General features: G+C 31.9%; 1 protein-coding gene across 2 annotated transcripts in view; it reads right to left on the reverse strand.

Annotated features, from left to right (window-relative positions):
- Positions 1–332: 332 nt before the first annotated feature.
- The window catches only part of LOC141346675 (disks large-associated protein 4-like), a 40,837-nt gene continuing 27,568 nt past the window's right edge, over positions 333–13,601 (reverse strand). For both annotated transcript variants that reach the window (XM_073851607.1, XM_073851608.1), the window contains 6 exons: positions 10,767–11,170; positions 10,591–10,682; positions 7,710–8,221; positions 4,178–4,269; positions 2,478–2,633; positions 333–642 (listed from right to left, as the gene is read on the reverse strand). In XM_073851607.1, the coding sequence (XP_073707708.1) occupies positions 424–642; positions 2,478–2,633; positions 4,178–4,269; positions 7,710–8,221; positions 10,591–10,682; positions 10,767–11,170 (1,475 nt within the window). In that variant the 3' untranslated portion in view covers positions 333–423. The remainder of the gene's footprint in view (positions 643–2,477; positions 2,634–4,177; positions 4,270–7,709; positions 8,222–10,590; positions 10,683–10,766; positions 11,171–13,601) is intronic.

Genomic DNA, 13,601 nt, shown 5'->3' on the forward strand with positions numbered 1-13,601 from the left:
CTGGCGAAGGAAGAGAGGAAGATAAACAGAAACCGACGTGTGTAACAGGAAGACGTGGATTTCAGCGGGGAAAGACGCGAGTGGTGAGCGACAGATGTGTGTGTGTTTCTACATTAGAGGAGTTCTTATTCAAAATATTAGAACATTTAAAACAATCTGATAGAATTTAGGACAGTAATCATTATCAATAGCAGTCCCATATTAATTATCATAATAATATTATTATTAATTGCAACTAATAAGATTCGTCGTGAGGTTTTCCTTGGCAGTCCCAAAAAGAGTGTTCTGTTCGCACTGCGTCGTTTCCACTTCCCTCTCTCACCTCTGTTTATTAAACGTCGCCGTCAAAAGACAAAAGCAGCTTTTCGTATCGTGTGACGCCGGAGCCCTTGAGCTTGTTTCCTGTGCATCTGGTCCGTCTCCTCAGAGCCGCGTCTGGGCCTCGGGCACGTAGATCTCGATGCTGTCGGCGCTCTCGGTGGCCGAGTTCTGTTTGACGGACTGAGCTCTCTTGGCCGCCATGAGCCGCTTGCGAGCCTCCTGCCTCTGTTTGTCCACCGTGTCGTTGCTCTTCTCTCGGCCCAGGGTGGGTTTACTCTTCCCGGGCTTCTTGGGCACCGGAGGAGCCTGTTTCTGGTTCTCCTGAACGTCACACAACCGGAAAGATCAGAGTTGGAGAAACAAAAACCATAAGAAACACACTCTTAATGCATTTACGTTTTGGAGTCAGTGTTGTTATTGTTCTCTGAAACTAAATCTATTTGCAATCATTTTTTGAGACTTTAAAATAAAGCTTTTGAAATAAAATTAAAGATTCAAAACTTAAACTTAAACTTGACAACTAACTGAAATACAATAGGTACTAAAATTATCAGTAGGATTTAATTAAAAAAAAAAAATAAATACTTTTATTCAGCAAGCATGCATTATTTTTTTTCCAAATTTGACAGTAAAGACATTTATAATTTTACAAAAGATTTCTATTTTAAAATAAATGCTGTTCTTTCAAACTTTGTTTTCATCAGAGAATCAGAAAATAATCTAGAGTAAGTTATATTAAGCAGCAAAACTGTTTTCAAAATTGATTCATAATCAATTTTGGATCACAGAAATAAATTACATTTTACAATATAGCACAATAAAAAACATTATTTTTAAATAATAATAATAATAATAATAATAATAATATTTCACAATCTGGAACCTGAGGGTGCAAAAAAAATCTAAATACTAAGGAAGTTGTTCCAATTAAGTTCTTAGCAATGCATATTACTAATAAAAAATTAAATTCTGATATATTTATGGTAGGAAATTTACAAAATAACTTCATGAAAGATATTTTTTCTGAAATAAAAGAAGTAACTTACCAAAACAGACAATAATGACATTTATAATGTTACAAAAGATTTCTATTTCAAACAAATGTTCTTCTTTTTAACTTTCTTTTTTTATCAAAGAATCTTGGAAAATCATAATTTCTACAAAAATATTAAGCAGCAAAAACTATTTTCAAAATAAATAATCAAAAGAACTATTATTAATAATTGATTAAGCAACAATTAGGCAGAAAATGATTCGGAAAATTCTGATTTGCATCACAGGACTAAATTACATTTTACAATATATTACAATAGAAAACCATTCTTTTAAATAATAATATTTCACAATATTACAGTTTTTACTGTATTTTTAGTCAAATAAATGCCTTTGAAAGCAGAAGAGACTTTCTTCAATATATATGTATCGAAATATCTTTATTATTCCAAATTTTTGACTGATAGTGTAGATTAAAGCTAAATAAAAAATAAGAAAAAATTTAATTAAAACATAACAATAACATAAAAATGACAAAAGCATAAAAAAACAGTGAAACTTAAATTAAAATAAAACTAAAAATATAAAAATAAAAGCTAATTTCAAAAATATTAACAAATACTATAATAGTATATAAATGTGTATATAAAAAGGTTCAGTGTTTTATACATCATGAATAAATAAGCTTTCCATTGATGTGTGGTTTGTTAGGATAGGACAATATTTGGCTGAGATACAACTATTTGAAAATCTGGAATCTGAGGGTGCAAAAAAAAGAAAATTGCCTTTAAAGTTGTTTAAATTAATTTTTAGCAATGCATATTACTAATCAAAAATGAAGTTGTGATATATTTACGGTAGGAAATTTACAAAATATCTTCCTGGAACATGATCTTTAATTAATAACCTAATGATTTCTGGCATAAAAGAAAAATCGATAAACTGACCTATACAATGTATTGTTGGCTATTGCTACAAATACACCCATGCTATTTAAGACTAGTTTTGTGCTCCAGGGTCACATATTGGGAAACTGAAATAAAGCTGAAATAAAATTTTCCAAATAACCATATTTACAGTATGCAACTGAATATTTAATATCCACTTGGTATCTATTGCTTTTATTTCTATTCCTGCTGATGTTTCATTAGTTGAGTTTGTACCTGTTTCTCAGACGACTCTCCTTCCAGCTTCCAGTCGTTTGATTTGAGATGATAAAGCTCGTCAAACTTGAGGCTGATGTCTTCTATTGACAGCTGAAGAAGATCCCAAAACCCGGCCAGATCTTGAGCCGTGGGTCTTGGGTTTGCGTTCACATTCTAAACAGACAGCAAAAAAAAGTATATTTAATACAAAACAGCATTTCACCGAAGTATTTCTTCAGTTGTCCACAAGAGGGCGACACATTACAAGATATATAAATGTGTAGCTCGTGGCATTTTCTAATTCTGAGAAGCTGATTTGATTACTAATGCTGAACCTTTGCCAGAATAGACACTGTATTTGAGCTGACGAACAAAAACAGACCAAATTATAGAGCATTAAAGATATTTTGAAGAATGTGTGCAACCAAACAGTTGATGTTTCTGTTGTGTTCCATAGTTTATTTTTTTGTTCATACTATGGAAGTCAATGGGTACCAGCAACTTTTTGGTTACCAACATTCTTCAATAAGTCTTCTTTCATGCTTATCAGAATAAAGAAACTTATACAGGTTTGGAAAAACTTTAGGGATAGTAAATGATTCTCAAATTGTCATTTTTGGGTGAACTGTCCCTTTAATGAACACACTGCAAAAATGCTTTTCTTACTTACATTTTTGTCTTGTTGCCAGATAAAATAGCAAGAAAATCTTAAATCAAGAAGGATTAAATATACAAGTAAAAATTATTGTCTTGATTTCAGAAAAAACAAGTCAAAATTAAGTGTGTTTTTGCTCGAAACAAGCAAAATAATCTGCCAATGTGGTAAGAAAAATAATCTTTTTTTCTGTTTGCAATAATTATTTTCTTACCCCATTGGCAGAATGTTTTGCTTGTTCTAAGCAAAAACTCACTTAATTTTGACTTGTTTTTTTTTATTATTATTACTCGTCTAGAAAATCCTTCTTGATTTAAGAATTTTTAGATATTTTGGCTGGAAACAAGACAAAAAATCTAAGTAAGAAAAGCATTTTTTTGCAGTGCAGAAGCAGAATGAATTTGTGTGTATTGTGCATAAAATCATTCTTACATGAACAGTTGCACTAAACTGAAAATAACATCAGTTTTACAAATAATATACACAAATTTATTCTGCTCAGTATGTTCTGTATTTCTGTCTTAGTAAATGAAACACTGAAAAACTGCAAAAAATATTTTCTTAGATTTTTTTGTCTTGTTTTCAGCCAAAATATCTAAAAAAAATCTTAGATCAAGAAGGATTTCTAGACAAAGAAAAAAATGTCTTGTTTTCAGAAAAAAAAAAAAAAAGTCAAAATGAAGTGAGTTTTTGCTTGGAACAAGCAAAATTATCTGTCAATGGGGTAAGCAAAAAATCTTATTTCAAACAGAAAACAAGATTACTTTTTATACCCCATAGGCAGATTACTTGGCTTGTTTCAAGCAAAAACACTTAATTTTCACTAGTTTTTTCTAAAAACAAGACAATAATTGTTACTCAAGTAGAAAATCCTTCTTGAATTAAGAATTTTTAGATATTTTTGGCTGGAAACAAGCTAAAAAGTCTAAGTGAGAAAAGCATTATTTGCAGTGAATAAATAGCTTTGTCCACAGGAAGAATGCTCTAAGACATACTTAATGATTGACTGACTGAATAAACAACACTGGAGCATTCTGAGCTTGAACTTCTGTGATCAACCTACCAGGTTTTGTTCACACAGGCCTCTGAACTGCTGGAACTTCTGGGACATGAGGAGCTGAGCGCTGCCCACTGCACTACGGACCTTCCCCAAAACTACAGACAGAGAGAGACAGCAGAGATCTGTAAGCGTTTGGCTGAAAGACCTGTGGAAAACTAATGAACTAAACCAGGCGCATATAATAGACAGAGACTGTGAAAAATGGTGGAAACACTAGAGTCGCTCAGAACACATGTAATTAACCTAATTAATGAGGCACTATGTTTCATTCATTAGGAGAAATCAAAGCCTGTGTGCCACTTTAAACGGTCTAACTAATGAACTTACTAATGAAATCACAAAAGCACTTAAAATCACTAACCACAGCGACATCACACTATAGCAGTGCTATTTTAGTCATTACTACTATAATATTTGAATTGGCTCTTATTTATATATTTTCCATTTTTAGTCATTTTCAGCTGTTCTGTTTTTAATATTTCTAATTTTCTATTCATTTCTATTAATTATAGTACAACTATACAACTTCAGTAACACTTTATTTAATAGGTTAATACATTCAGTCTTGTTTTAATTTTAGTTCAGTTTAGTTTTATTTATTTTATGTGCTTTTGTCATTTTGTAGTAGATTTAAAAATATATATTTCTATTTCGCTTCACTTTTGATTTTAGTTTTAATAATTATTGTACTTCATCTTAAACTTTTTTATTTCAGGTAGTTGCATTTCTAATTTCGGTTTAAGTTTTTTCATCAAATATATTTCATTTTATTTAAACTTTATTTCAGTTTTTTAATGAAATAGAATTAAGTTAGATTTATTAATTTTGTTACATGCTTTTGTCATTTTTTATTACATTTTCAAAAAATATATATTTCTGTTTAGCTTCACATTTTTTTTATTTCAATTTTAGTAATTAAAGTACTTTAGCTTAAATCTATTTCCAACTATTTCTAATTTCTGTTTAAGCTTTTAAAATTTAAATGTTCATCCAGTATTTAGGATATTAATATAGTAAATATGTAGTATACATTTAGCTTCATTTTTTTATTTCAGTTTCAGTAATTATTAGTACTTGAGCTTATTTTATTTCAGATAGTTGTTAAGGCAACATTTTTAATTTTGCTTAGTTTTTTTTTTACATTTTGTACATTTTTCATCTATTTTATTTTATTTGAGCTTTATTTCATTTACAGAAAACTATTTTTAATAGATGTAGTTTATTTTATTTATTTATTTTTTATTATGCAAGTAGTGAATGTGACAATATTACACCAAACATATAACACATAACAAAAACAAAAACAAACAATAAAACAAGTAAAGAACACAGATAGGTGATGCTGCTTTGTAGCGGTTGGTCTCAGACAAAGAAGGTCAACAGATTTATGACTGTTGGAGGGTAAGGAGTGATGACCAAAAGGGGTGTAATTCTTCTGTATTACTGTAAAGTGAACTGGATAGATTTTCAATCGAAATATAATCAATTAATAGATTCTTCCAGGATGCGATATGTATGGAATTTCTTGATTTCCAGTTCATGAGGATAGTTTTCTTGGCGATAGCTAGTGCCACTAGGAGTAACTGACTGTTTATATTACTTAAACTGATTACGGATATATTGCCTAGTAAACAGAGTGATGGAGAAATTGGGATGTGACATCCCATAGTGATGGATAGTGATTTAATGACATTTTCCCAAAAAAATTTAATTGGCGTACAATACCAAAGGGCATGTATATATGATGATGTTAATAGATGTAGTTAATAACAACAACAACAACAACACTGTACAATCAACATCATGTCAACATCAAAATCATGTCATTTTCGTTATAATTTGATCTTATTTCGCTTATTATAATAATTTCGGTTGCCGAACATTCAGTACATCCCTAGACTTGAGATATGACACACACAGAGAGACAAACACATCACATACATACAGTCAAGCCCAAAATTATTCATACCCCTGGCAAATTCTGACTTAAAGTTACCTTTATTCAACCAATTTTTAAGAGGCATCATTGTGGAAAAAATTATTACTCATCTTTTATTTACATTTGAACAAATAGTGGCATGTCCAAAATTATCCATACCCTTCTCAATAATCAACAGAACAGCCTTTATTGGCTTTTACAGCAATCAAACACTTCCTATAATTTCTGAACAGCTTTTTGCATGACTCCACTGGTATTTTTGCCCATTCATCTTTAGCCATGAGCTCCAACTCTTTAAGGTTGGAGGGTCTCCTTGCCATCAGCCTGATCTTTAGCTCCCTCCAGAGATTCTCAATTGGATTTAAGTCAGGACTCTGGCTGGGCTACTGCAAAATGTTAATGTTTTTGTCTGCTAGCCATTTCTTCGCCACTTTTGCTGTGTGTTTTGGGTCGCTGTCATGCTGAAATGTCCACTGGTGCCCAAGGCCAAGTTTCTTTGCAGACTGCCTGATGTTGTTGTTGAGAATTTTGATGTATTGCTCCTTTTTCATGTTGCCATTTGGTTCCCTGGTCCACCGGCTGAAAAACACCCCCAAAACATTAGGTTCCCACCACCATGTTTGACAGTGGGGATGGTGTTCTTAGGGTTGAAGCCTTCACCTTTTTACGCCAAATGAAGGCTTCATCATTGTGGCCAAACAATTCAATTTTTCTTTCATCTGACCATAAAACAGAAGACCAGAAGTCTTCTTCTTTGTCCAGATGAGCATTTGCAGAGGCCAAGCGGGCTTTTGTGTGCTTTATCTGGAGAAGTGGTGTCCTCCTTGGTCAGTGTCCGTGGAACCCAGCGGTGTTCAGTGTCCGTTGGACTGTCTGCCTTGAGATGTTGCCACCAGTAGAGCCCAGATTCATCAGGATGGCCTTGCTGGTGATTCTTTTTTACCTCTCTCACTATCCTCCTGGCCAGCACAGGTGTCGCTTTTGGCTTCCGACCACGTGCTTTGAGATTTTTCACAGTGTGGAACATCTTTTAATTTAATAATACTTTGCACTGTAGCCAGTTCAACTTCAAAACATTTGGATATGATCTTATAGCCCTTTCCTGACTTGTGAGCAGCCACAATGCACAGCCGCTGGTCCTCAATGAGCTCCTTTGTCTTAGCCATGACTGTCCACAAACCAACAGCAGAGAGCTTCTGTTTTTCACCTGTTGAGTTGATTAAAACAGCTGTTCCCAATGAATGCTTTAGAACAGCTCGGACTATTTGGAATGGTATAGAACTTTGGATTTTTCCATAGACTGTGACAGTTTGCAAAGGGTATGAATAATTTTGGACATGCCACTTTTTGTTCAAATGTAAATAAAAGATAATTTTTTCCACAATGATGCCTCTTGTACATTGTCTTATTATCTAAGCCTGTGTCATTTCCGGTCCAAAAAAACTTGCTGGTTGAATAAAAGTAACTTTAAGTCTGAATTTGCAAGTGGTATGGATCATTTTCGGGCTGTATATGAGACCATTCAGGGCCTTTAGATAGTATAGGACCACAAAAGAGACAGCCTATGATCTCAAGTTCACCAGAACACAGTCTTACCTTCCTCTGAGAGCTGGTGCTCTTTGGTCTCTTTCTCCATCTGACTGCACCAGCCCTCCATCCGGCCCGTCTCGGCCTGCAGGAGCTTCATGAACCAATGACCGTCCCTCCGGCACGCCGTCGCTCCCGTAGAGGCTGTCAGCGTCTGGGCTGGGCCTCCGTTCCCCGTACCATTCCCACTCTCCAGCCAGGGGTCAGGCGGCGGCAGAGAAGATGGGTCGAGGGCGGGATCCAAACTCTCGGAGAAAGACGAAGAGCTGCTCTGTGTGGTTGAGCGATTGGTCAGGATCTGTCTGGAGGGACCGCTGGTCGTCACCGCGACATCGTTGTCATGGTTACCGTTGTCGAGGGAGAGCTGAGGGGGCGAGTCCACCGCTTGGCTGGCGCTGTTGACCATGACTTTCTTCTCAGTGTGTTTGGAGTTGGAGGCGAACGTCAGCGACGTGAGCGAGAGATCTTGCGTGTCTGAGTCCGTCTCTTGCCGAGAGGCCATACTACTGGAGCGGCTGAAACTAACACACACATATAGAGAGATTATGAGTCAAATGAGGTCACTTAAATATCATAGCAATTATACGTCCAACTCCAGACATGCTAAACTACACACAGTCTCCCATTAGATTCTGTTTAACGCTGCGATAAACAGCAGAAACTAGGCCATATTTGAGCTGAAGCATGAAAATATATGCCCCGTCGAGCAACTACAGCTTGGCTCGGGATTTTGGCATCTTCACAGGGCAGTGATGTTGGCATGAACTGAATGCAGATTTGAGTTTGACATCACATACAATGAGACAAAATTAAAAAGAGTGCTTAATTAAGCGCGATAGAGCATTATTTTAAAAGAAGTCGAGTTGGTTATGTAATGTTTTCAGTTTGCACTAAGAATGACACTTTAAACAAATAATTTATTAACATTTATCATCGTATATCATTTTTTTAAACTTCACAAATAAATATAAAAAATTATTTAATTCTTTTGATAATTTAGTGAAATGTAACAAAAAATATTTAAAATGTAATTATAAAAATGTTATTTTATTTTCAAAATCGTAGAATCATTTAAAAGTTCTAAGATTTTTTTAATGTTGTAAAATTAAATTAAAATTATTTTAAAATACTATTTAATAAAATACATACATTTTTTAAAATTATGTTTTTTTTTTAATATTTAACTGTTCTTTATTAGTCATTTATATAAATCTTTAATTGTGCGAACATTCTGAGATTTTTTTAAATGTTTGAAATGCATATTTTTTTTTTTAAATTAAATTAAATTAAAATACTTAATATTTTTATACAGCAAAATCAGTAATCTCTTAGTCCATTTTTAATGTTTTCAGTCTACACTAAGAATGGCACTTAATGGCAATTAATTTAAAATAATTTTTAAATACTTAATATTTTTTATACAGTAAAATCAGTAATATTGCGAAATATTACAAATAAAAATAACTTCTCTACTAGTTAGTTATGTAATGTTTTATACTAAGTCTACACTAAGAATGGCACTAAGGAATTAATTTATTTAATAATATAAAACAATGTTAAACTTGACAAATAAATCTTTTAAATTATTTAATTAATGCTTTCAATATTTTAGTGAAATGTAACAATAGAACAATCATTTAAAATGCAATTATAAATTGTTATTTTAATATTTTTCAAAATTGTTTAATTGTTCAAATGTTCTAAATATTTTTCAATGTTTAAAATACTTTAAACACTTTTTGGGAATTAAATGAATTTTTAAATACTTAATATTCTTATACAATAACATCAATAATAGCGTGAAATGTTATTACAATTTAAAATAACTTCTCTATTAGTCAATTATGTAAATGTTTTCAGTCTACACAGAATGCCACTTAATGTTTTTAAAATGTAAAATAACTGTTCTCTATTTGAATACATTTTAAAATGTGATTTATTTCTGCGATAGGCTTTGCTATCTATGTTGAAAACTGTTTAATATTTTTGCTGAAACCGAGATGCATTTTTCAGGATTGATAAATAGCAAGGGAATGGCATTTATTTGAAATAAAACACTTAGTTAAATTATAATTGAATTAAATGTCATTACTGTCACTTTTGGTCAATTGAATGCTTCCTTGGTCAATAAAATGATTATTTTCTTAAAAAAAAACAAAAAAAAAACTTACTAATATGTGACCCTGGACCACAAAACCAGTCTTAAGTCGCTGGGGTATATTTGTAGCAATAGCCAAAAATACATTGCATGGGTCAAAATTATTGATTTTTCTTTTATGCCAAAAATCATTAGGAAATTAAGTAAAGATCATGTTCCATAAAGATTTTTTGTAAAATTCCTACTGTAAATGTAACAAAATGTAATTTTTGATTAGTAATATGCATTGTTAAGAACCTAATTTGGACAACTTTAAAGGTGATTTTCTCAGGATTTTGATTTTTTTTGCACCCTCAGATTCCAGATTTTCAAATAGTTGTATCTCGGCCAAATATTGTCCTATCCTAACAAACCATACATCAATAGAAAGCTTATTCACTGAGCTTTCATATTATATATACATCTCAGTTTTGTAAAATTTAACCTTATGACTGGTTTTGTGGTCCAGGGTCACATATGTCCATCTATGTAAAAATTGCATTGCATCCCTAATCTAACCTTCTAACCTTTAGTCTGATTTAAAAAAAAAAAAAAAAAAAACTCTTTATTGATGAATCTTCTAAAAAGAATATAGAAAAACTGAATGAATACATGAAATACATGCAGATCCAAGCCAAGGCTTCTGAAAAAGTGGTTGTGTACGAAAGTGGCATTTACTCTCAAGTTCTGTTTCTGAGACTTTACGAGGTTTATTATACGGTGAGCAAGAAACAGGACGTGAAACAAACTCACGTCCAGCCGTCCTCCACTTGAACTCCGATCGACTGGAATCTGGCCAATGGCGGCGTCTCCACTTTAGCCTGGATTTCCTGAATACAGTCCACCTACAAAGAGCAGTGAAATCGCATGAACATTCACTGATTAAAATCCACAATATTCAAGTGTGTGACAGACTGAGCTCAACTCACTTGAATCCCAATGGAGGAGAGTTTCCGTCGTGGGACGGGGTCTACGTGGGGTTCGTTCGCAGTGAGTGCCTCCCCCTTCACCTGCTCATTATGGGACTCTCGGAGCGGGTTTGGAGAAAGGACCACGGCGGCGGGGATCTGGGGCTCGCGGGGCGGCGCTACAGGAAGCTGGGGTCGTGCGACTTTGGCCAGACTGTTGGCCCGTGTGCTGTCGAGGCTGTCCGAGGAGTTGCTGCGTCCTGATTGGCTGTTGACCTCGCTCTTGCGGTCGTGGTGGTCGGGGTAGCAGTCCTGTGCGGACTCTGTGCTGCTCTGAACGGTGACGGAGATGAAGGGTTTGGAGGTGGTTCGAGGGGGAACAGGAGGTGGAGCCACCTTCTTACAGGTGGTCATACATGTGGAGACTGCAGACATGGAGACAACAAAAAAAACAGTGATGAGATTAATGGCAAGACATTTGACAGGTCACTTAAACTTAGCATGCAAGATATGAAATCACTTCGCTGGTTGATCTGATATACAGTCAAATTAGGGGTGGGCGGTAACATTTAAAATGCAATTATAAAAATGTTACTTTAATATTGTTCAAAATGGATTTTTTTTAATGTTTAAAGAACATAATTTTTTTTTAATTAAATTAAAATAATTTTAAATTACTTAATATTTTTGAATACAGTAAAATCAGTAATATATTATGTAATATTTTCAGTCTACACTAAGAATTGCACTCAAAATAAAATAAGAAATTAATTTATTAATATAACAAAAAGTTAAACTTGACAAATATATATTTAATTAATGCTTTCGATAATTTAGTGGAACATAACAATAGAAAAATCACTTAAAATGCAATTGTAAAAATTTTATTTTAATATTGTTCAAAATCGTTTTTTGTTTTTAAATACATTACAATTTTTAAAATTAAATTAAAATACTTTAAAAATACTTAATTTTTTAATAGAGTAAAATCAGAAATATATTATGTAGTATTTTCAGTCTATAATATTGTTCAAAATCACTTAATTGCTCAAAAGTTCTAAGATTTCTTTTAATGTTTAAAATACATTACATTTTTTAAAATTAAATTTAAATAATTTTAAAATACTTATTTTTTAAGACAGTAAAATCAGTAATATATTATGTAATATTTAAGAAAGAAAAATAAGAAATTAATTTATTAATATAACAAAAATTTAAACTTGACAAATATATATTTTAAATTATTTAATGCTTTCGATAATTTAGTGAAACATGACAACAGAAAAATCATTTAAAATGCAATTGTAAAAATTTTATTTTAATATTGTTTAAAATCATTTAATCGCTCAAAAGTTATACGATTTTTGTTAAAAATACATTACATTTTAAAAAATTAAATTAAAATAATTTAAAAATACTTAATTTTTTTAATATAGTAAAATCAGAGATATATTATGTAGTATTTTCAGTCTTTAATATTGTTCAAAATCATTTAATTACTCAGATTTTTTAAAATATTTTTGAAATACATTACATTTTTAATAATTAAATTAAAATAATTTTAAAATACTTAATATTTTTGAATACAATAAAATCAGTAATGCAGTATATTATGTAATATTTTCAGTCTACACGAAGAATGGCACTTAATATAAATTTCAATATTAAAAAATTCTAACTTGACCCAAAAAAAAAAAAAATTTAAAATGATATAATTAATGCTTTCGATAATTATGAAACATGACAATAGATATATAAAAATATATATATAAAACAAAAAATCAGATATAATATAACAAAGAAATCTAAATATTGAGAAAATTGCCTTTAAAATTGTCCAAATGAACTTCTTAGCAATGCACTTTACTAATCATTTTTTTTTTAGATACATTTACAGTAGGAAAATTACAAATATTTTCAAGGAACAAGAAACATGATCTTTACCTAATATGCTAATGATTCTTGGCATAAAAGGAAAAATCAATCATTTTGACCCACACAATGTTTTTTTTGTCATTTCTACAACTCTACCCATTCTACTTAAGACTGGTTATATATACAATTATTGTCTATTTTTTAAATAATGTTGATGTCTTGCTATCTAAACGGTAATTTTATATTAATGCTATGCATTTGTTGTTCAATAATACTACTATTAATAGTAACCTAAAGATTACAAACATATTTAAACTGATTCAATTCATGAATATAATTCCAAAATTTACCATCAAAGTACATATATTCATAAAAATGAATATTTAACTCACTCAAAAACAAGCCTGCAAAGGGCAATCAATGAGATCGATGAGCAAAATTAAAAGCTGTTGTCTCTTTTTGCTAACAATAATAATATTATTCATTCTAAGCTATAATTTCAGCACTAATTCTCAGATGTGGTCTGGTCTCATCCTCACAGCTCTCAGCATGTACATGTGTCATGTGTTGTATGTGTGTGTTTTGACCATGTTTATGATGCCAATGACTCTGACGTCAACACAGCCTGTGACCTTTCTTTCCAACAACACAGTTGTTTTTCCAGCCCTGCGATGGGCCCAAAATGTATCTGGTCTCCAAAGCCATGCTAAAATCTCTGAATATCACTGTATTAAATTACATTAGATTAAAATATCAGTACAAGAGTCATCTGCTGTAAATAAAGAAGAACAAACGCATCTAATCAAATATCTGACAATAAGATCCTGCAGCATGAGAGTATTTGACTTTCATTTATTTATTCACATAACTGATTGTATTAGAAGTTTTTAAGGGGTTACTTGGTTTTTAAATCAAGACAGAGACAGAACTAAAGTGGATTACATTTACATTTATGCAACAAAAATGTAACAAAAGCAATCC

Source organism: Garra rufa, chromosome 12 (genome assembly GCF_049309525.1).
Source record: "Garra rufa chromosome 12, GarRuf1.0, whole genome shotgun sequence".
Classification (NCBI taxonomy): domain Eukaryota; kingdom Metazoa; phylum Chordata; class Actinopteri; order Cypriniformes; family Cyprinidae; genus Garra; species Garra rufa.